General features: G+C 40.1%; 1 protein-coding gene across 2 annotated transcripts in view; it reads left to right on the top strand.

Moving 5' to 3' along the window:
* The window catches only part of Cpsf100 (cleavage and polyadenylation specificity factor subunit 2), a 166,940-nt gene that overhangs the window by 75,692 nt on the left and 67,841 nt on the right, over positions 1–23,407 (top strand). The window contains exons 6-8 of one of the 2 annotated variants that reach the window (XM_071670573.1): positions 3,087–3,209; positions 12,955–13,055; positions 20,446–20,610. In XM_071670573.1, the coding sequence (XP_071526674.1) occupies positions 3,087–3,209; positions 12,955–13,055; positions 20,446–20,610 (389 nt within the window). The remainder of the gene's footprint in view (positions 1–3,086; positions 3,210–12,954; positions 13,056–20,445; positions 20,611–23,407) is intronic. The other variant, XM_071670574.1, reaches the window with a different exon arrangement.

Here is a 23,407-nt window from a genome sequence, read left to right on the forward strand (position 1 = left end):
TGAAAACATTAAAAGGGCAACAGTGTTCAGGACAGCTGTGCAATGATGAAAATACCGAGTTGAGTTTAGGTAAGAAAAGAGGAGGACATTGTGAGACTGCTGAAGACAATAGAAAGGTATCTGTGAAGATAAGAAAGCCACATAGAGGGAGGTACTTAAGCATAAGTTTTGTAAATCTTTGTGCTAGAAGACCACCTACCAAACATGAAGGAAAGAGTGACTAAGTAATGGCTAAAGGCCTAGGAATTACATCAGGCAATAGATATAAGTAAAGCAAGAGGAGAAATGAAATAAGTTAAGAGTTAGGAGATGCAGACAAGAAATCAGGGATGAGCCACTTCAGATAACATTTGATTTGTAGATGTATAACCAAGAGATACTTGAACTGGCAAATAAAACTGCCAATAAATGGGGTTTTCAAAGAAGTTTTGTCAAGAATGACAGACCAAGGAAGAGAGAAATAGCCAAAAAGCAAAAAACCAAGTTGCTTGCAGGGCACTGAGGAGAGCAAAATTTTTTCAGCATTTTCTAGCAATGAAAGAAACCTCTTAAGACTATTAATGAAAAGGCAAATGGGCAAGTGATAACAGGGAGTGATGAGGTGAGGGAGTGAGTACTTTGAAGGATTGTTGAATGTGTTTGATGATAGAGTAGCAGGTGAAGGGTGATTTGGTCAGGAAGGTATGAGAAGTGAGAATTATGGTAAGTGATTTGGTTAAGAGAGAAGAGGTGATGAAAGCCTTGCATAAGATGAAATGTGGCCAGGTAGCTGGGATGGATTGTATTGCAGTTGAATTTCTTAAGAAAAGGGGTGACTATGTTATTGATTTGCTAGTTTGGATATTTATTGTATATATGGATCATGGTGAGGTGCCTGAGGATTAGTGGAATGCATGTATAGCATTATTATATAAAGGCAAGGGGGACAAAAGTGAGTATTCAAATTATAGCGTGATGAGTATTTTGAGAGTAGCTGGTAATTTTTTTGGAGGTGTGATGATAGAGAGGGTAGTGGCATGCACAGAGCATCAGATTAAGGGGAATCAATATGTTTTCAGAAATAGTAGAGGATGTATAGATCAGGCATTCACTCTGAAAAAAGTGTGTCACAAATGCTTATAGAAACAAGGATACGTATGTGGCATTTATGGATCTAGAGAAAGAATGTGACAGGGTCGATAGCGATGCTTTATGGAAGATAATACAGTTATTTGGTTTGGGAGGAAAGCTATTAGAAGCAGTGAGAAGTTTTTATCATGAGAGTAAGGTATAGTTGTGAATGAGTGGAGAGGAGGATGAGTGATCTTAGGTTAAGATTGATCTGTGGCAGGGGGCTTGTGATGTCACTGTAGTTGTTCAATTTGTTTATGGTTGTGATGGTGTGAGAAGGAAATGCAAGGGTCATGGAAATATAGGCAGGTATGCAGTCTGTATGGGGTAAGGGGGGCCTGGGAAGTTAGTTGTTGTTTGGTGATGACATGGTGTTAGTGGCAGATTTGTATGAGAAGATTGCAGAAGTAGGTGTCTCAAGTTTGGAAGAGGGTTTGAAAGGAGGAAATTGAGAGTAAATGTGAATGAAATTAAGTTTATTAGCTTTAGCAGTGCAAAGAGACTGGTTATTAGGAGGTATAAGTCTGAATGGAGAAAACTAGAAGTAAGGGGGTGATATAGATACCTGGAAGTAGACATGGCAATGAAGGAAATCATGGAAGAATGTGTGGAAAGAGAGGTCACTGGGAAGGCATAAATGTGTATGTTTGAGGATATAGTAGTCCCAGTAATGTTGTATGGATGTGAGACTTGTTCTGTTGATGAGAATGTTTGGAGGAGAGTGGGCCCATTGGAAATGAAATGTTTGAGGACAATATAGGGTGTGAGGAGGTTTGATCAAGTAACTAATCTTAGGGTAAGAGAGAGGTGTGTTAATAAGAGTATGGTTAAGAGAGCTGTAGGGCGAACTGGTGTGGACATATCAAGAGAATGAGGGAGGAGAGGTTGACAAAGAGAATATATGTGTTAGAAGTAGAGAGGAGAAGGGGAGACCAAATTAGAGATGGAAGGATGGGATGAAGCAGATTTTAAATGTTCGGGGCCTGAACATGCAAGAGAGTGAAAGGCGTGCATAAGACAGGTTGAATTGGAGCACTGTGATAGACAAGGATCGATGTTCTGTTGGTGGACTGAATCAAGGCATATGAAGCAGCCAGGGGATACTATGGAAAGTCCTAGGGGTTTGGTTGATTACAAATGACAGCTAAAGAATGGATGTGAGCAAATAAGGCTTTTTCTTCATCTATTCATAGCGCTACCTCACTAATGTGGGAAACAGCAAATTTGTATGAAAGAAAGACAGCTGGTTGATTAAACAAAGGTAGAAAAAGTTGATATATTAATTGGTATGGGGAATCATTCCCAAAATGTATATCATTAGGTATGGACAGCCATTTGTGGGTCAGATCTTGTATTCCTGATTGTCTTTCCTCTTTTAGCACACAAATTGACAAGTTTTCCATGTTCTCAATTACACAAAGTACCCATCTCCCATGGTTATACTCTCAGTTGCTACATCACCCACCCTTACACTGAGAGCCTTTAAAACCAAGATTTAGACCCATGCATCAGAGTTACCAAAGCAAAGCACTGACAACTTCTGCCAAAATACAGTCCATTTATCTTTAATGCTTTCAGTATTAGATACATAAGCACCAACAATCCTCCTCCTCTTCCTCCTCCTCATAGACATGGTAAGTACATGTATACTAAGAGACCATGATAATGTTAACTTAGAACAACAGTCCTCATATTATTAGAAAAAGTCCAGAACAAGAGGGTGCAACTGGAGGTAGGCAGTATAAGTGTATGAAGAGATGTGAAAAAGTATTTCTATAATGACAAAGTTGTGGACTTGTGGAAAAGCTAAGCCAACAAGAATTGATGAAAGAATTATAGTGTATGACAAGAAAGCTTGTCAGAACTAAAACCTCAAAAGTGTAAAGCTTGCACCACATACTCATAGATATTAAAGAATAGGTGATAACACACACATGTGATAATTTGGTATTGTTGATTTGTTGTGTCCTTTACAGATTGAATGGATGAGTGAGAAATTAACCAAAGCCTTTGACTCTCTCCGTACAAACCCCTTCAGCTTCAAGCACCTCAAATTCTGTCATAATCTTACCGATCTTAGTCGTCTTCCTTCCCCTAAGGTATGTTCACCCACCTTCCTTTCTCCAGAGATGTTTGTTTGCTGTAAATCTGAATTTGCACCACAGTAACTTTGATAATTAGAAAGATTGTTTTAACTGACAGCTTTCACAGTTTCAACATCTGCTTAAATATCTATAGAAAAGTTTGATTTTCTCCAGCTGTCTTAATTTTTTTCCATGACATAATATTCTTTCATTCTCAAGGTGAGGTCCTTTACATAGGGATCTTCAGTGTGCATCACAAAAGGTGGCTTGAAGTCCTCACGTTTTTCATTTTTGATGATGTCGAGCAAATCATCAGCTCTCCTACCCATACTCCAGATCATTATGAAAACTTTTCCAACTTCTGAATTTCTTTTTCCCCTCAAATGTCACATGTAACAACACAGTTTCATCTCTCCATGGTTCACTTAACCATACTGTTGATGTCATGTAACTTCTGCTTCACCTGCTAATGCCTCCTCTGAATGAATTATTATGGTACATTAATAATGCAAATTAGGCTTTCCTGTTGAATTCAATTTTGGGTTTGTGAAAATTACTGCATATCCTCCATGGTGCATCCATCTCTGCAGAGTGTATAACTAGTTTTATTGTCTCTTTATTCAGTCCATGTTTCAGTTGCCTGTTCCCTAAGGCAGCAATTTAGGTTAAGGAGCCTGATATATCATGCTTGGAAAAATGCTCTTTCCTTTGATTCCAAGAACTTTTGTTCTTAGCTGGTATCATGGAATATCTGTTTTTCAAGAGGTTTTATCCATAATTGTGATAACTTTTGTTTCACTACTAAGCCTTTTTAGTTTTAGTTTTTTGAAAAAAAGTAATTGTTACATCTGTGGGTCTGCCTCTACTCTGCTTTTTTTTTGTATTGATATTATAATTACTTTTAGAAATGACAGGGCCACTTTGTTTTGTTCTTTTTCCTCTCAAATTCCACTTTGGATGGCTTCACCACTTCTTTACTTCCTGATGCCCATGTTGGTAATTCTGTGCCCATTCCTGTAATCTTTCATATTATCCAAAAAGCACTTTCTCTGAACTCAGGCAAGGCACATAATCCTTACAGCATTCCTCATATTTTGTAGGAGTGTCATTGAACTTACATCCTAGAAACCAGAAATTTTCTTTTATCTTGGAATTGTGCATTAGTAGAACCCATCTTCAGAAGGAAGACAGTTTAAATCCTTCCAACTGTCCTGTTGCTTGACTGATCTGCAAAGCCTTATAGTCTTATCTCATCTCACTTTTCCTTAAGCTTCTTGAATCTCAGTATCATGACTCTTGTAACCAATATCATTTATGGAATGTGAGTCAATGTCCATATAATCACTCTCCACATGATCCAAAAGATGGATCATCATTGTCAGATAATTTAGGATCATCTCCCTGGTCCTCCTACTCTAGCTAAAAGACACTATTTTCTTCTCTAAAAATTCATGCAAATTTGTTTTCACTGGCATGGCTGGTAGTTGACTGACTGAGAGAAATTTTGGTGCACTGTCACCTCAGCCACCACACAAGCTCAGTGCCAGGACTTGAAATTGAGTTGTGAAACTCCTTGCAAAAAAATTTCCTTCTAAAGGCATCCCTGATTTTATGTAAACATCCATAAGGAAATAGTGAAGAGTTAACAGTGACTTTCTTTAAAAGGTGTCCAAGTTCACTCATATGCTCATGATTCAAGCATTTTATTCCTTTATTTCTTTCATATGTAATCTAGCCTCTGTTGTTCATTCTGTTCTCACCAGTTACAAGTGCTTCTGTAAACTCAGTTTTGGGTAGGCTTATCTTGCAAGACAGGCTTAACTGTAGGCTTTGAAGATTGAAAAACATTTCTCCACTGCTTACAGAGCCTTAAGAGCTTCCATGTACTCCCCTATTCTTTGAAAAACATTTCTGTACTGTTTGCAGAGCCTTAAGAGCTTCCATGTACTATCCTATTCTTTCCTTTTTGAAAAACTAGATATTTATTGCAAACTGTAACCAGCTTGAGGCAGATGTTGGTCAGTGAATGAATGGTGATGGTTTGGAATGTGTTGCCATGTCACCTCTGACCTATGAAATTGTGGGCCTGACAAGATTTAGGCATGAGCGTCTGCTGACCTTATACATTTTATAGCGGTCAAAGTGAGTGAATTCTCATGAGTTCACCCCATTTTTTACTTTTTCTGAGGAGTGAAACTTTATTTCCAAATGATGATATTTGGGTTCTTTCTTCAGTTGAAATGGTTTGAAAACTCTTTGAAATCTTCAATTGTATCTTGCATTCAAAGCCTGTTGTAGATGACATCATTCTGTAACAGAAGGCTGTGAGACGATAGGTGTATTAGTATCAATAATCATTTGATTATCTGGGGATGCATGATACATTTTCATCTGTGTAACTTTTTATAAAGTAAATATCTTCATCACCAGTAGTCCATATGAGAGGAATCCAGGGACACACATCATCTAGTAAATGTAGACGATCTATCTATATATCTATCTGGGGATAGGGGGGAAAGAATACTTCCCACATATTCCCTGTGTGTCATAGAAGGTGACTGAAAGGGGTGGGAGCTGGGGGCTGGAAATCCTCCCTTCCAGTTTTTACTGTTCCAAAAGAAGGAATAGAGAAAGGGGCCAAGTAAGGATTTTCCCTTTAAGGCTCAGTCCTGTTTTCTTGACACTACCTTGCTAACAAGGGAAGTAGCAAATATGTATGAAAAAAAACAAAAAATCTGATGCACTTTTCCTTCAGGAACTCCCTCATGGGGATGGCTGTGGCAAAAGAGTCTCATTAACTAGTGAACTCCAGTGCATCTTCTTAACCTTTAGTGCCTCACCCTTAACAGGCCGCTGGCATAGAGCAACTCTAGTGCAGCATTTTCAGAGGCACCTACCTTATGTTCCTACCAACTACTTCTACCTAATGTTTCATTTAATGTTCCTAGTCACTGCTCCAACCTACTACTTGTTTCTAGTGCTCACAGTTAATGTTCTAAGCTGCTACTTACACCTAATGTTTCTACATAATTGTCCTGTCTAATGCTCGTATATACTTCTGTCTAATGCTCCAACCATTTTGCCAAAAGACAGGACTATTACATAGCATTCGCTGCAAGAAAATCTAGAATTATGAAGAGTGAATAGATGAATGCGTTGCAAACACCTTTCACTGAAGAATTTGTTATTTGTTTATTTATTATACTTGATCGCCGTTTCTTGCATCAGAGAGGTAGCGCCAGTTAACAGACAAAGAATGGCTCATCCACTCATTTATTTTTATTTATTTTGCTTTGTCGCTGTCTCCCGCGTTAGTGAGGTAGTGCAAGGAAACAGGCGAAAGGAGGGCCCAACCCACCCCCATACACATGTATATACATACACGTCCACACACGCAAAATATACATACCTATACATCTCAATGTACACATATATATACACACACAGACATATACATATATACACATGTACATAATTCATACTGTCTGCCTTTATTTGTTCCCATCGCCACCTCGCCACACATGGAATAACAACCCCCTCCCCTCTCATGTGTGCAAGGTAGTGCTAGGAAAAGACACCAAAGACCCCATTCGTTCACACTCAGTCTCTAGCTGTCATGTAATAATGTTACGAAACCACAGCTCCCTTTCCACATCCAGGCCCCACACAACTTCCCATGGTTTACCCCAGACGCTTCACATGCCCTGGTTCAATCCATTGACAGCACGTCGACCCCGGTATACCACATCGTTCCAATTCACTCTATTCCTTGCACGCCTTTCATCCTCCTGCATGTTCAGGCCCCGATCACTCAAAATCTTTTTCACTCCATCTTTCCACCTCCAATTTGGTCTCCCACTTCTCCTCGTTCCCTCCACCTCTGACACATATATCCTCTTGGTCAATCTTTCCTCACTCATTCTCTCCATGCGACCAAACCATTTCAAAACACCCTCTTCTGCTCTCTCAACCACACTCTTTTTATTTCCACACATCTCTCTTACCCTTACATTACTTACTCGATCAAACCACCTCACACCACATATTGTCCTTAAACATCTCATTTCCAGCACATCCACCCTCCTGCGCACAGCTCTATCCATAGCCCACGCCTCGCAACCATTCAACATTGTTGGAACCACTATTCCTTCAAACATACCCATTTTTGCTTTCCGAGATAATGTTCTCGACTTCCAAACATTCTTCAAGGCTCCCAGAATTTTCGCCCCCTCCCCCACCCTATGATTCACTTCCGCTTCCATGGTTCCATCCGCTGCCAGATCCACTCCCAGATATTGAAAACACTTTACTTCCTCCAGTTTTTCTCCATTTAAACTTACCTCCCAATTGACTTGACCCTCAACCCTACTGTACCTAATAACCTTGCTCTTATTCACATTTAGTCTTAACTTTCTTCTTTCACACACTTTACCAAACTCAGTCACCAGCTTCTGCAGTTTCTTACATGAATCAGCCACCAGCGCTGTATCATCAGCGAACAACAACTGACTCACTTCCCAAGCTCTCTCATCCAGAACAGACTGCATACTTGCCCCTCTTTCCAAAACTCTTTCATTCACCTCCCTAACAACCCCATCCATAAATAAATTAAACAACCATGGAGACATCACACACCCCTACCGCAAACCCACATTCACTGCGAACCAATCACTTTCCTCTCTTCCTACATGTACACATGCCTTACATCCTCGATAAAAACTTTTCACTGCTTCCAACAACTTGCCTCCCACACCATATATTCTTAAAACCTTCCACAGAGCATCTCTATCAACTCTATCATATGCCTTCTCCAGATCCATAAATGCTACATACAAATCCATTTGTTTTTCTAAGTATTTCTCACATACATTCTTCAAAGCAAACACCTGATCCACACATCCTCTACCACTTCTGAAACCACACTGCTCTTCCCCAATCTGATGCTCTGTACATGCCTTCACCCTCTCAATCAATACCCTCCCATATAATTTACCAGGAATACTCAACAAACTTATACCTCTGTAATTTGAGCACTCACTCTTATCCCCTTTGCCTTTGTACAATGGGACTATGCAAGCATTCCGCCAATCCTCAGGCACCTCACCATGAGTCATACATACATTAAATAACCTTACCAACCAGTCAACAATACAGTCACCCCCTTTTTTGATAAATTCCACTGCATTTCCATCCAAACCTGCTGCCTTGCCGGCTTTCATCTTCCGCAAAGCTTTTACTATCTCTTCTCTGTTTACCAAATCATTTTCCCCAACCCTCTCATTTTGCACACCACCTCGACCAAAACACCCTATATCTGCCACTCTATCATCAAACACATTCAACAAACCTTCAAAATACTCACTCCATTTCCATCTCACATCACCACTACTTGTTATCACCTCCCCATTAGCCCCCTTCACTGAAGTTCCCATTTGCTCCCTTGTCTTACGCACTTTATTTACCACCTTCCAAAACATCTTTTTATTCTTCCTAAAATTTAATGATACTCTCTCACCCCAACTCTCATTTGCCCTCTTTTCACCTTTTGCACCTTTCTCTTGACCTCCTGTCTCTTTCTTTTATACATCTCCCACTCATTTGCATTATTTCCCTGCAAAAATTGTCCAAATGCCTCTCTCTTCTCTTTCACTAATAATCTTACTTCTTCATCCCACCACTCACTACCCTTTCTAATCTGCCCACCTCCCACGCTTCTCATGCCACAAGCATCTTTTGCGCAAGCCATCACTGCTTCCCTAAATACATACCATTCCTCCCCCACTCCCCTTACCTCCTTTGTTCTCACCTTTTTCCATTCTGTATTCAGTCTCTCCTGGTACTTCCTCACACAAGTCTCCTTCCCAAGCTCACTTACTCTCACCACTCTCTTCACCCCAACATTCTCTCCTCTTTTCTGAAAACCCCTACAAATCTTCACCTTCGCCTCCACAAGATAATGATCAGACATCCCTCCAGTTGCACCTCTCAGCACATTAACATCCAAAGGTCTCTCTTTCGCGCACCTATCAGTTAACACGTAATCCAATAATGCTCTCTGGCCATCTCTCCTACTTACACACGTATACTTGTGTATATCTCACTTTTTAAACCAGGTATTCCCAATCACCAGTCCTTTTTCAGCACATAAATCTACAAGCTCTTCACCATTTCCATTTACAACACTGAACACCCCATGTATACCAATTATTCCCTCAACTGCCACATTACTCACTTTTGCATTAAAATCCCCCATCACTATAACCTGGTCTCATGCATCAAAACTACTAACACACTCATTCAGCTGCTACCAAAACACTTGCTTCTCATGGTCTTTCCTCTCATGCCCAGGTGCACATGCACCAATAATCACCCATCTCTCTCCATCAACTTGCAGTTTTACCCATATCAATCTAGAGTTTACTTTCTTACACTCTATCACATACTCCCACCACTCCTGTTTCAGGAGTAGTGCTACTCCTTCCCTTGCTCTTGTCCTCTCACTAACCCCTGACTTTACTCCCAAGACATTCCCAAACCACTCTTCCCCTTTACCCTTGAGCTTCGTTTCACTCATAGCCAAAACATCCAGGTTCCTTTCCACAAACATACTACCTATCTCTTTTTTTTTCATCTTGGTTACATTCACACACATTTAGACACCCCAATCTGAGCCTTCGAGGAGGATGAGCACTCCCCACGTGACTCCTTCTTCTGTTTCCCCTTTTAGAAAGTTAAAATACAAGGAGAGGAGGGTTTCTAGCCCCCCGCTCTCACACAAGTCTCCTTCCCAAGCTCACTTACTCTCACCACTCTCTTCACCCCAACATTCTCTCTTCTTTTCAGTATTGTACTCTATTTTATTTATTTCTCTGATGCCTATTCCCTCTAGGAATTCCCACCAAGGGGTGGCCACAGCAGAAGATTCTCCTTTTATTCTTGTCATTACATACCTCCCTCGCATACGCCATAAACATTTTAACTGTTTTGATTTGGTCTGAGATATTCCTTCATTATTTTTAGTAGCTCATTTTTAATGATTATAGCAAGATTAGTTTGTTCAAAGAAAATGTAAATCATATGCAATGTGTTTGATTTATAAGTAATAATATGACTTTATGACAATGTGAAGGTGTGTTGTGGTAGTTGAGATTACAGTTATGGGCATGAGGTATTCAGTATTATGAATCAAAATGGTGATCAGCTTGTGGAGTTGTGTGCGGAAGAAAGACTGATGATTGGGAATACCTGGTGTAACAAGAGGAACATACACAAGTATACATATGTGAGTAGGGGACAAGGTCATTGGGTATTATTGGATTACATTTGAATTGATAAGCATGTAAAAGAGAGACTTTTGGATGTTTTAGGCAAAGAGGAACCAATGTCGGTGGTAAGAGTGTGGTGAAAGTAAGTGAGCTTAGAAAAGATATTTGTGTGAAGAAATACCAAGAGAAATTGAGTGTAGAGTGGCAAATGGTGGGAGTAAATGAAGCAAGGGGAGTGGGCGAGGAATGGGAGGTATTTATTGAAGCATTGCTAGTGTATGCATGAGATGCGTGTAGCATGCGAAAGGTGGAATGCAGACAGATTAAAAAGGGTAGTAAGTGGAGGGATGGAGAATTAAAGCTTCCAGTGAAAGAGAAAAGGGAGGCATTTGCAGTACTTACAGGGTAGGAGTGCAAATGATTGGGGGATGTGCAAGAAAAAGTGGCGGTAGGTTAAGAGGAAGGTGCAGGGGTTGAAAAAAAGAGTGCAAATGAGAGTTGGTGTAGACTAGTATCAGTATACTTTAGGGAGAATGAGAAGATCCTTTGGAAGATGGTTAATAATGTGCTAAAAGTAAGAGAACAAATAGGAACATTGGTGAAGTGGGTAAAAGGGGAAGTAGTAACAGGCAGTGATAAAGTGAGGAGGAGATGGAGTGAGTGTTTTGAAGTGCTGTTAAATGTGTTTGATGAATGAGTGGTATGCTTAATGAGAGTCATGGAGAGTGGTTTGGTGAAGAGAGGAGAAACAGTGAAAGCCTTACATTGGATGAAATGTGGCAAAGTGGCTGGGGTGACTAGTATTGCAGTTGAATTTATTAAGAAAGGGTGTGACAGTGTAGTTGATTGGTTAGTTAGGATTTTCATTTTATGTATGGATCAAGGTGAGGTGCCTCAGGGTTGGTAGAATGCATCTACTGTGCCATTGTATAAAGGCGAGGGGAATAAAAGTGAGTATTCGAACTACAGACGTATAAATTTGTTAAGTGTACCTGGTAAGTTGTATGGGAAGGTATTGATATTTGAGAAAGTAAAGGCATGTACAGAGCATTAGACCGGGGAGGAATAGTGTGGTCTTAGAAGTGATAGAGGATGTGTGGATCAATAATACCTGTGAGAAATAATTAGAGAAATGGATGGGTTTGTATGCAGCATTAATGGATCTGGAGAAAGCATATTATAAGGTTGATAGAGATGCCTTGTCTTAAGAACATATTGGTATGGAAGGAAAGCTGCTAGAAGGAGTGGAAAGTTTTCCTCAAGGGAATAAGGCATGTATATGAGTAGGAAGAGGGGAGAGTGAATGGTTCTAAGTGAAGGTTGACCTGTGGCAGGGGATTGTGATGTCACCATGGTTGTTTGATTTGTTTTTTGATGGAGAGTTGAGGGGGTAAATGTCAGTCTTGGAGAGAGGGGCGAGTACGAAGTCTATAGGAGACGAGAGGGCATGGGTAGTGAGTTAGGTTTTGTTTGTTGATGATACAACACTTATAGCAGATTCATGCGTGATACTGTATAAGTTGGTGACTGAACTTGGAAGGATGTGTGAAAGGAGAAACATGAGGGTAAATGTGAATTTTTTACTAGGTTATTAGGTTCAGCAGAGTTAAGGGACAGGCTAGTTGGGATGTGAGTTTGAATGGAAAAAGTGGAGGAAGTGAAGTGGCATAGATACCTGGGAGTTGACGTAGGAGCGAATGGAACCACGGAAGTAGAATTGAGTCATGTGGTTCGTAAGGGGGCAAAAGTTTGAAGCACTGAAGAATGGGTGGAAATAGAGATCATTATCTGGGAGGGCAAAGATGGGTATGTTTGATGGTATAATAGTCCCAGCATTATTATATTCATGTGAGGCATGGGTTATAGATAAGACTTTGCAGAGGAGGGTGTGTTGGAAATGAAATGTGTGAAAACAGCATGTGGTATGAGATGGTTTGATCGAGTAGATAATGAAAGCTTAAGGGAGAGATGTGGTGATAAAAAAGTGCAGTTGAGAGAGCTGGAGAGGGTGTGATGGAATGATTTGGGTACATGGAGAGAATGAGTGAGGAAAAATTAACAAAGAGGATTTATGTGCCAGAAGTGGGAGAAACAAGGAGAATGGTCAGAGCAAATTGGAGATAGAAGGATGAAGTGAAAGAGATTTTGGATGATCGGGGCCTGAACATGCAAGAGGGTGAAAGGTATATGGAGGATAAAGTGAATTGGAATGGTGTGGTATATAGAGGTTGAAGTGCTGTCATTGGACTGAACCAGGACATGTGATGCATCCAGAATAACCATGGAAAGGTCTTTAGGACCTGGATGTTGATAGGGAGCTGTGGTTTTGTTGCATTACACATGACAACTAAAGAATGAATTTTAGTGGATGCTACCCTTCTTCATTTGTCCCTGGCACTGCCACACTCATACAGGAAATGGCAACAAGTATGAAAAAAATAATATGACACTTGCTATATTGTAGATAAGTATGTATTCAGAGATTTTTATAATAGGTTGTATTGGCAAGTTTTCCGGATTTGGAAAGTGGATATTCAAGAGAGCTGTTTGTCCAGTGGGCCACCAACCCGAAGAACACCATTATCCTGACATCCCGGTAAGCAGTAGTAATAATGCTTTGGCTCATCTAAGAACATAATTCATTTGAGAGTTTAAATAGTAAGGTAACTCTGATTAAAGGGTATCACCCTTTTGTTCCCTCATTCCTCCAAGAGCTATCATTGGCTGCCCAGAAGATGGTTGTTAGTGAAAGGTATTTTTTTTTTTGTATAGTTAGGTTTAGTACATTCAAGTCTTTGTACTGTAATGGGACAGGGAACTCCCTCAAGGTTCTCTTGTTTGAGTTCATATGTGAGTTTCTTCACACATGACTTACTGTCTTTCAAATGTTTTTGTTTATTTTCATTTAATATAATCTTTTTTTTCCATATTTGATTGCTGCTGGCCGTGTCTGCAAGGTAACACCAGGAAACAGATGAAGGAAGACATCCACTCGCATTCACATACATAAACATATACACTTATACACGTACATATGCATGCACATACATGTACATATAAAAACATGTACATATTCATACTTGCTTGCCTTCATCCATTCCTGATGTCACCCTGTTTCACAGGACACACTACAAATGCATGAAGGAAAAACAAAGATAACATATACATTCTTTTTTCCTCCCCCACACCTGATCACCACCCCCTGCATCAGTGAGGTAGTGCAAAGAAACAGATGAAGAAAGGTCTATCCACACACTCTTTCTCTAGCTGTCATGTGTAATGCGCCGAAACCACAGCTCCCTATCCACATCCAGGCCCCACAGACCTTTCCATGGTTTACACTGGATGTTTCGCATGCCCTGGTTCAGGGCTTTAATGATTGATGTGATGATATCCATACTTTTTTCAGATACTGAAAAACATTATCCCTTCATTTCTTGTTACTTTTTCTGGATGTTTACCCTCTTTATCTATCTATCTTGGGACTTTAACTACACGTCTATGCAGATGAAGTGACTTTAACTACACGTCTATGCAGATGAAGTGAATCAGGTGCAAACAACTTAAAAAAAATTTAAACATACACTTAGTATATTTTTAGTGTTTTAGTCCTCTGTTCTTAACGCTACCTCGCTAACGCGGGAAATGGTGAATATTATGAAAGAAGAAAGAGTTTACTTAACATTTCACAGCTCTAATGGTTTGTAATTCTTTACCTCACTCACCATTTTGAAGTATAACATGTGAGTTATATTTACATCATCCCTTTTGTCCATGCACACATTTGGCTCCATTGTGCAGAGTCAGTGATCATTGAGGCCCCACTTGAAAAATGGGCACCCTGTAATGGTCACTTGTGTTTTCAAATCATTACCTTTTGTGATCACCTGTTAGCACAGCATGGGGAGAGAGCTGTACACTCTTGCTACCCATCTCCTGAATTTTCTATACCTTCAAGTTTCCTTTTGAACATTTGTATATTGCTGGCATTTGTTGATTCCTCATTTAGTCTGTTCCACTTTTTCTCCATCTTTATGTTAAAACACTACTTCTTTACATCCTTTCTAACATGCTTCTTTTCAGGACCTCAGGCTATTTTGATATTGAAGAATTGATCATCCTCCAACTGATTCTGAAACTTTAAGGCTGTAATCAGGTCATCCCTCTCATTTCTCTTCTCTGTGGTAGACAGATTTGTAGTCCTCAGCCATTCATTGTAGCTCACTTTTCATTATTCGTACCCTGTATTATCTAATTTGCTGCACACTGAGTTCCTATTTGTTTGATCTTCTTTCTTCCTTAGGTATGATAACTGGCCTGAGAAGCTCAGTCCAGCTTTGCTCAAACACCCAGTACATCCTTATCCATTTACATAAATGCAGTTGTAATGTTTGCCTGCAAACAGTTTGCTTCTTTTACAGATCTCCTGATGGAGAGCCCTGGTAATAGGCCAGGCACAGTGTCATTCCCAAGGTCTTTTTCACCCACTGATTCCTGTAGCTTAATACCACTGAGAACTAGCTTTATTAAGGCCATCTTTCAGTGTGTCCCATCATCAGTACCTTGCTCTTGCATTGAATTTCATCAGCCACTCAGCAGGCCAGCTTTCGAGATTGTCCAGGTTTTCCATTAAGTTGGTGCAGTCATGATCATCCTTTAATTTTCTCATGATCTAGGAATTATCTGTGAACATTTTTAGGTAGTAAGAGTCCAGTCTTTCAGGAAAGTCATTTGCATACACGAAGAATAGCAGTGGGCTCAATACCAAGCTTTCTGGCATCTCATTGATGTCCCCTCTCCATTTTGAGAATGCCCCTTCAGCCTGCATCCTTTGTTTCTTCCATAACATTTATCTGTCTAGTGCTTGACTCTATGCCTTATTCCTGCCTGTAGGTCTACCTTCTTAATCAACCAGTGATGGGGTACAGCGTCAAAAGCTTTTCAGTAGTTCAGGAATACACAAGCTACTTATGCATCTCTTTGGTCCAAGATAAAGCTCATCCTGTCACAGAAATCAAGGAGATTTGAATTGTAATGCATGTCCTTTTTGTGAATCTGTGTTGCCTTCCACATGAATAGTTTCTCCTTTGCAAGTGATCATCCACCTGCTATCTAATTATTTTTTCTTGTATTCTACTGACCATGCTTGTTTGGGAGCATGTAGTTTAGTGTAGGCTTCTGATCATCTTTGAATATAGGCATGACATTTTCACTTTTCCACAATTGATGCTACACCTTTCTAAACTGACATGTTGAAAAATATTGTAGAGTGCCCTAACTTTTGCAGTATATGTTTCTTTACCTAATTTTTTCATGTCTTGGTTGGGATAGGGAAGTAACAGTTCCATCCATGTATCTCCCATGTGTTGTAAGAGGCAACTTTAGAGGGGCTAAAGCTGGAGGCTGGAAGCCTTCTCTTCCTTGTGTAATCACTTTCCAAAACAGGAACAGAAAAATGAGCCAAATATGGATTTTTCTTAGAAGACTCAGGCTAGGGTGTCTATATGTTCCAGGATGTAACAATAATGAGAAGGAAGATAGGTAATGTGTTTGATCAGAGGAACATGAATGCTCTGGTTGTGAGTGAGACTAAGATGAAAGGCAAGAGTTTGGAGTGTTTTGGGAGTATTCAGGCAGCAAAGTCTGAGGTTAGTATGAAGGAGGAGCTGTGGGACTGTTAAATGATGAAAGGAAACAAATTCAAGATTGATGTTGATTAGGTTGAAAGCAAACTACTAAAGGTGGTTTGTTGTTAGTGCTGATAAATCTGTTTGTGAGAGGAATGAAGGAAGGGACACTTTGGAAAGAGATAAATGATTGCTACAGCAACTTTAACACAAAGGATCATATCTTGGTGTTAGGTGGGTGATGTTGTAGTTGAGGGTATAGTTGTTGGAGTATCCAGTATAATTGGGAATAGAAAATAGTTTATTGAGCTATATGCTGAAAAAGGCTTGTTAGCTGGGAATACTTGACTCCAAAAAATAAGGGTGCATACATAAGAGTGGCAGATTTGTGTTGTTTTGGTTGGGGTGGTGTGTGAATTGAGAGGGTCAGGGAGAATGGTTTTGTTGATAGAGAAGAGGTGGTGAAAGCCTTGCAGAAGATGAAATCCAGCAAGGTGATGGGTTTGGATGGTATTGTAGTTGAATTTATTAAGAAATGGAGTGACTGTGTTGTTGATTTGTTGGTGAGGATATTCCGTGTATGTATGGATTGGTGGAATGCATGTATAGTGCCATTGTACAGAGGCAAAGAGGATGAAGGTGAGTGTTCAAACTACAGAGGCATAAGTTTGTTGAGTATTCCTGGAAAATTATATGGGAGGTTATTGATTGAGTGGATGAAGGCATGTACAGAACATCAGACTGGGGAAGAGCAGTATAGTTTTAGAAGTAGTAGAGGATTTGTGGATCAGGTATGTGTGTGAGAAATACTTCGAAAACAAATGGATTTGTATGTAGCATTTATGGATCTGGAGAAGAAATATGACAGAGTTGCTTTGTGGAAGGTCTTAGGAGTCCATGGTGTGGGAGGAAAGGTGCTAGAAATGCTTTTACCAAGGATGTAAGGCATATGTATGAGTAGGAAGAGAGAAGAGTTATTGTTTTCCAGTGAAGGTTGGTCTGTGGCAGGGATGTGTGATGTCTCCATGGTTGTTTAATTTGTTTATGGATGGGTTGGTTAGGGAGGTAGATGCAAGAGTTCTGGAGAGAGGGGGCAAGTATGCAGTCTGTTGGGGATGAAAGGGCCTGGGAAGTGAGTCAGTTGTTGCTCGGCTAATGATATGCAGTGATGGGTGATTAGAGTGAGAAACTTAAGAAATTGGTGACTGAGTTTGGAAAAGTGTGAGTAAGGAGAAAGTTGAGAGTAAGTGTGAATAAGAGCAAGGTTATTAGGTTCAGTAGGGTTGAGGAACAAGTTAATTGGGATGTAAGTCTGAATGGAGAAAAATTAGAGGAAGTGATGTGTTTTAGATTTGTGGGAGTGGACTTAGCAGTTAATGGAACCATGGAAGTGGAAGTGAGTCACAGGGTGGGGGAGGGGATGAAGGTTCTGGGAATGATGAAGAATGTGTGGAAGGAGAGGACGTTATCTCAGAGAGCAAAAATGGATTTGTTTGAAGGAATGGTAGTTCCAAAAATATTATATGGTTGCAAGGCATGGGCTATAGATAGGGTTGTATGGAGGAGGGTGGACGTGTTGGAAATGAAATGTTTGAGGACAGTATGTGATGTGAGTTGGTTTGATCAAATTTGTAATGAAAGGATAAGAGAGGTGTGTGGTAATAAAGAGTGCGGTTGAGAGAGCAGAAGAGGGTTTGTTGAAATGGTCTGGACAAATGGAGAGAATGAGTGAGGAAAGGTTGCCAAAGAGGTTATATGATCTAAGATAGAGCTCATCCTGTCACAGAAATCAAGGAGATTTTAATTGTAATGCATGGCCTCCTTCTCATTAATCTGTGTTGCCTTCCACAAAAGTAGTTTCTCCTTGACAAGTGATCATCCACCTGCTATCTAATTATTTTTTCTTACATTCTACTGACCAAGCTTGTTTGGGAGCATGTAGTGTAGTGTAGGCTTGTGATCATCTTCTTTTAATATAGGCATGACATTTGCACTTTTCCACATTTGAAGCTAAACGTCTCTAAAGTGACATCTTGAAAAGTATTTTAGATTGCCCTAACTTTTACAGTATATGTTTCTTTACCTCATTTTTTCATCTTGGTTGGGATGGGGGAGTAACAATTCTATCCATGTATCTCCCATGTGTTGTAAGAGGCAACTTTAGAAGGGCTGAAGCAGGAGGCTGGAAGCCTTCTCTTCCTTGTGTTATCACTTTCCAAAAACGGACAGAGAAAAGAGCCAAACATGGATTTTTCCTAGAAGACTCAGGCTAGGGTTTCTGTATGTTCCTGGATATAACAATGATGAGAAGGAAGATAGATATTGTGTTTGATCAGAGGAATATGAATGTTCTGGTTGAAAGTGAGACTAAGTTGAAAGGCAAGGGTTTGGAGTATGTTGGCAGCAAAGTCTGAGGTTAGTATGGAGGAGGAGCTGTGGGACTGTTAAATGATGAAAGGAAACAAATTCAAGATTGATGTTGATTAGGTTGAAAGCAAACTACTAAAGGTGGTCTGTTGTCAGTACTTATAAATCTGTTTGTGAGAGGAATGAAGGAAGGGACACTTTGGAAAGAGATAAATGATTGCTACAGCAACTTTAACACAAAGGATCATATCTTTGTTGCTTGGTGGATGATGTAGTTGAGGGTATAGTTGTTGGAGTATCCAATGTAATTGGAAATAGAAAGCAGCTTATTGAGTCATATGCTGAAAAAGGATTGTTCACTGGGAATACTTGACTCAAAAAAGGGCGCATACATAAGAGTGGAAGATGTGGCTTTTGGCTTTTGGTGGGAAACACTTGGCTAGACTTGCCCTCTGCCAGTGGCCTGTTTAGGGTGAGGTACCAAAGGCTAAGAAGTGGCACTGGGGTTCTTTAGTTATGGAGACTCTGTTACTGTGACCATCCCTTTGAGGGAGTTCCAGTTGGAACAGGCATCAAAGAAATAAATAGATAGATAAATAGATTAATGTCTCCAAGACAATTTCTACCCACCTCTCTGTCAAAATTTCCTCGCTACTTTGCTCTCTCCTTTGATGGTTCTGTAATTCCACCTCTTGGCTCTTGGCTCGGTGAACATACTTAGCATTACTGTAACATCCACTCTTTCTTGTAAATCCCACATTATGGAAATAGCTAAATCTTCCTCTAAGAAACTGGAGGTCCTAGATAGCTGTTGAAACTTTCTTCCGAACAATTGTTCCATATATACCAAAGAATTGACCTGTCTTTATATGGAATACTGCTCTCACATCTGAAGTAGATCTAGATCTGTTTCCTTACCTTACAGAGTTGAGTTGAAAGCAGTTCAGCATATAGAGTCTACTAGGCTAACTTCAAAACTTGACCTGCTTGCCTTGTGCAGCAATGTTGGTTCCTTTTCCCTCTTCTGTAGGTATTACTAAGGTTTTTGCTCCAGAGAGCTGGCTGGTTATGTGCCCACACAGTTAAGTTGGCCATACAATACTCATCAAGCTGCTGCATCGCATGATTACTGTGTGGTTGTTGGCAACTCCAGGGTGGTCTGTTTTGATGACTGTTTCTTTCCATAAAATTTGAAGCTTTGTAACTCTAACCTCTCATGTTTTTCTCAATAACTATGACTTGGCATGTTTTAGAAGTCAAAAATTTGTAAATACTTTTCCTTTTCTCTTATTTTTTCCTTTCATAATCATCTGTATATTTCAATTAAGGCCTGGCCTTGCCATTGACTTTTGTCTGTGCCTGAAACCTCCAGTGAAAATATAAAAGTTCATGCGGGACTGACTTCAGCCATGAGTCTAATTTTCTTTTAAACATTTGTATATATATGCTGCTTCAGAAATTCATTGAATAATCTTTTAAGTGCATTTTTTTCCAATATGTTTTAAGTATGTTCTGAGGAATACCTTCTGATATGATAGTACTGTACCTTCCTTATCAAGAGGCATTGAGATTTAAGACATTATTTTTTTTTTGCCTTCTGTTAGGTACCAAGTATGTACTGTCATGTAATGCTTTCCGTCTTTTCAGACTGTATAGTTCACGGTCTTTCCACCCATGTGTTAGTTGTATAGTTCAAGGTCTTTCCACCTCTTGTGTTAGTTCTTGTTCTCCAATCCTTCAGTTTTACTTGTGAAGGTTAAGGAATTATTGAAGGAATCAGAAAATGCAGCTATGAGAGATAATTTTGTTATGTGTAATGATTTTGTAAGCTGGAGTTACTATGACATGATTATCTGATTAGGGAGAAACATAGTTTAAACCAGTGTTTACACCTCTGTTGCAGGTTTTGGGAGTGTTTGAATTGATAATCAGTTATGAATTGCAGTGCAAACTTGATTTGTAAAGAATGCTAGAATAGCCATTTATTTGCAGGACTGGACCAGACACATTGGCAAGACGACTCATAGACAATCCACTGATTCGGACATTTAAACTCTTAGAAAAAAGAAGAATGAAGTTGGAAGGACCTGAGTTGGATGAACACTACCGTCAGAAACGAGAGGAAGAGCAGCAACAACAAAGAATCAAGAAGGAAGAGTGAGCTTTTGAGGGTTAATGATTAAGTCATAATGCCTTGACCCACTTTTCTCATAATCTTTTTCATGTTAGTTTGTTCTACCACTTAATTAATGGTCTTTTTGATAGGATATTTCTCCAGATCTCATTTGTTCTCATTGTTGGTGTATTTTATTGTATCCCAATTGTTCTTATGGATGATGTTTTTCTCCAGGATTGGTTCATTTTTTTTAAGCCATTAGAAATATCTCCGCAGAAGTGAATCATATGGTGGGGGAGGGGGCGAAAGTTCTGGGAGCGTTGAAAAATGTGTGGAAGTCGAGAATGTTATCTTGGAAAGCAAAAATGGGTATGTTTGAAGGAATAGTGGTTCCAACAATGTTATATGGTTGCGAGGCATGGGCTATAGAGTTGTGCGGAGGAGGGTGGATGTGCTGGAGATGAGATGTTTGAGGACAATATGCGATGTGAGGTGGTTTGATCGATTAAGTAATGAAAAGGGAAGAGAGATGTGTGGTAATAAAAAGAGTGTGGTTGAGAGAGCAGAAGAGGGTGTTTTGAAATGGTTTGGTCACATGGAGAGAATGAGTGAGGAAAGATTGACCAAGAGGATATATGTGTCAGAGGTGGAGGGAACGAGAAGTGGGAGACCAAATTGGAAGTGGAAAGATGGAGTGAAAAAGATTTTGAGTGATCAGGGCCTGAACATGCAGGAGGGTGAAAGGCGGGCAAGGAATAGAGTGAATTGGAACAATGTGGTATACCGAGGTTGACGTGCTGTCAGTGGATAGAACCAGGGCATGTGAAGCATCTGGGGTAAACCACGGAAAGTTCTGTGGGGCCTGGATGTGGAAAGGGAGCTGTGGTTTTGGTGCATTATATATGACAGCTAGAGACTGAGAGTGAACGAATGTGGCCTTTGTTGTCTTTTTGTAGCGCTACCTCGCGCACATGTGGGGAGAGGGGGCTGTCATTTCATGTGTGGCGGGGTGGCAACAGGAATGAATAAGGGCAGACTGTATGAATTATGCACATGTGTATATATGTATATGTCTGGGTGTGTATGTATATATGTATATGTTGAGATGTATAGGTATGTATATGTGCGTGTGTGGATGTGTATGTATATACATGTGTATGTGGGTGGGTAGGGCCATTCTTTCATCTGTTTCCTTGCGCTACCTCGCTAACAAGTGAGACGGCGACAAAGTATGATAAATAGATAAATAGAATTACCTCAGATCTCAGGTGGTTAGAAATTAACGATGAACTGATATATCATTTTTATTTTTTATTTTTTGATACCGATACAGGGTTTTAGTGATTATACTAATACCTTCAAAAATTAGAGAAATGGAAATTTGAAGTCATACTTTTTTATATTTAGTAAGATTAAGAAATTACTTTATCAAATGTTCACCAGATTATGTCTTATTCATTAAGGGGAAGTAGAAGCATGATTACAAAGACACTGTCTTTTGACTACTGGTTATTTATTTATTTATTATACTTAGTTGCTGTGTCCTGCTTTAGTAAGGTAGCCAAGGAAACAAGACGAAAGAATGGCCTTACCCACCCACATACACATGCATATATAGGGGAGAAAGAATACTTCCCATGTATTCCCTGCGTGTCATAAAAGGCGACTAAAACAGGAGGGAGTGGGGGCTGGAAATCCTCCCCTCTCGCTTTTTTTTTTTCATTTTCCAAAAGAAAGAACAGAGAATGGGGCCAGGTGAGGATATTCCCTCAAAGGCCCACTCCTCCATTCTTAATGCTACCTCGCTAACGCGGGAAACGGCGGATGATATGAAAGAAAAGAAAAGAAATACATACCTATGCATTTCAACGTATACATACATATACGCATGTACATATTCATACTTGCTGCCTTCATCCATTCCAGTCGCCACCTTGCCACACATGAAACAGCACCCCCTTCCCCGTGCACACACGTTAGGTAGCACTAGGAAAACAACAAATGCCACATTCGTTCACACTCAGTCTCTAGCTGTCATGTGTAATGCACTGATGCTACAGCTCCCTTTCCACATCCAGGCCCCACAAAAATTTCCATGGTTTACCCCAGACGCTTCACGTGCCCTGGTTCAGTCCATTGACAGTACGTTGACCTTGACATACCACATTGTTCCAATGCACTCTTTTCCTTGCACACCTCTTACCTTCCTGTATGTTCAGGCCCCAATCGCTCAAAGTCTTTTTCATTCCATCCTTCCACCTCAAATTCGGTCTCCCACTTTTCGTTCCCTCCACCTCTGACACATATCCTCTTTGTCAATCTTTCCTCACTCATTCTCTCCATGTGACCAAACTATTTCAAAACACCCTCTTCTGCTCTCTCAACCACACTCTTTTTATTACCATGCATCTCTCTTACCCTTTCATTACTAACTCGATCAAACCACCTCACACTACATATTGTCCTCAAACATCTCGTTTCCAGCACATCCACCCTCCTCCGCACAACTCTATCCATAGCCCACGCCTCACAACCATATATCATTGTTGGGACCACTATTCCTTCAAACATACCCATTTTTGCTCTTCGAGATAACGTTCTCGCCTTCCACACATTCTTCCACACTCCCAAAACCTTCACTCCCTCCCCACCTTGTGACTCACTTCTGCCTCTATGGTTCCATCCGCTGCTAAATCCACTCCCAGATATTCAAAACACTTCACTTTCTCCAGTTTTTCTCCATTCAAACTTACATCCCAATTAACTTGTCCCTCAATCCTACTGAACCTAATAACTTTGCTCTTATTCACAAGTACTCTCAGCTTTCTTCTTTCACAC

Source organism: Panulirus ornatus, chromosome 15 (assembly GCF_036320965.1).
Source record: "Panulirus ornatus isolate Po-2019 chromosome 15, ASM3632096v1, whole genome shotgun sequence".
NCBI classification, from domain to species: Eukaryota; Metazoa; Arthropoda; class Malacostraca; order Decapoda; family Palinuridae; genus Panulirus; species Panulirus ornatus.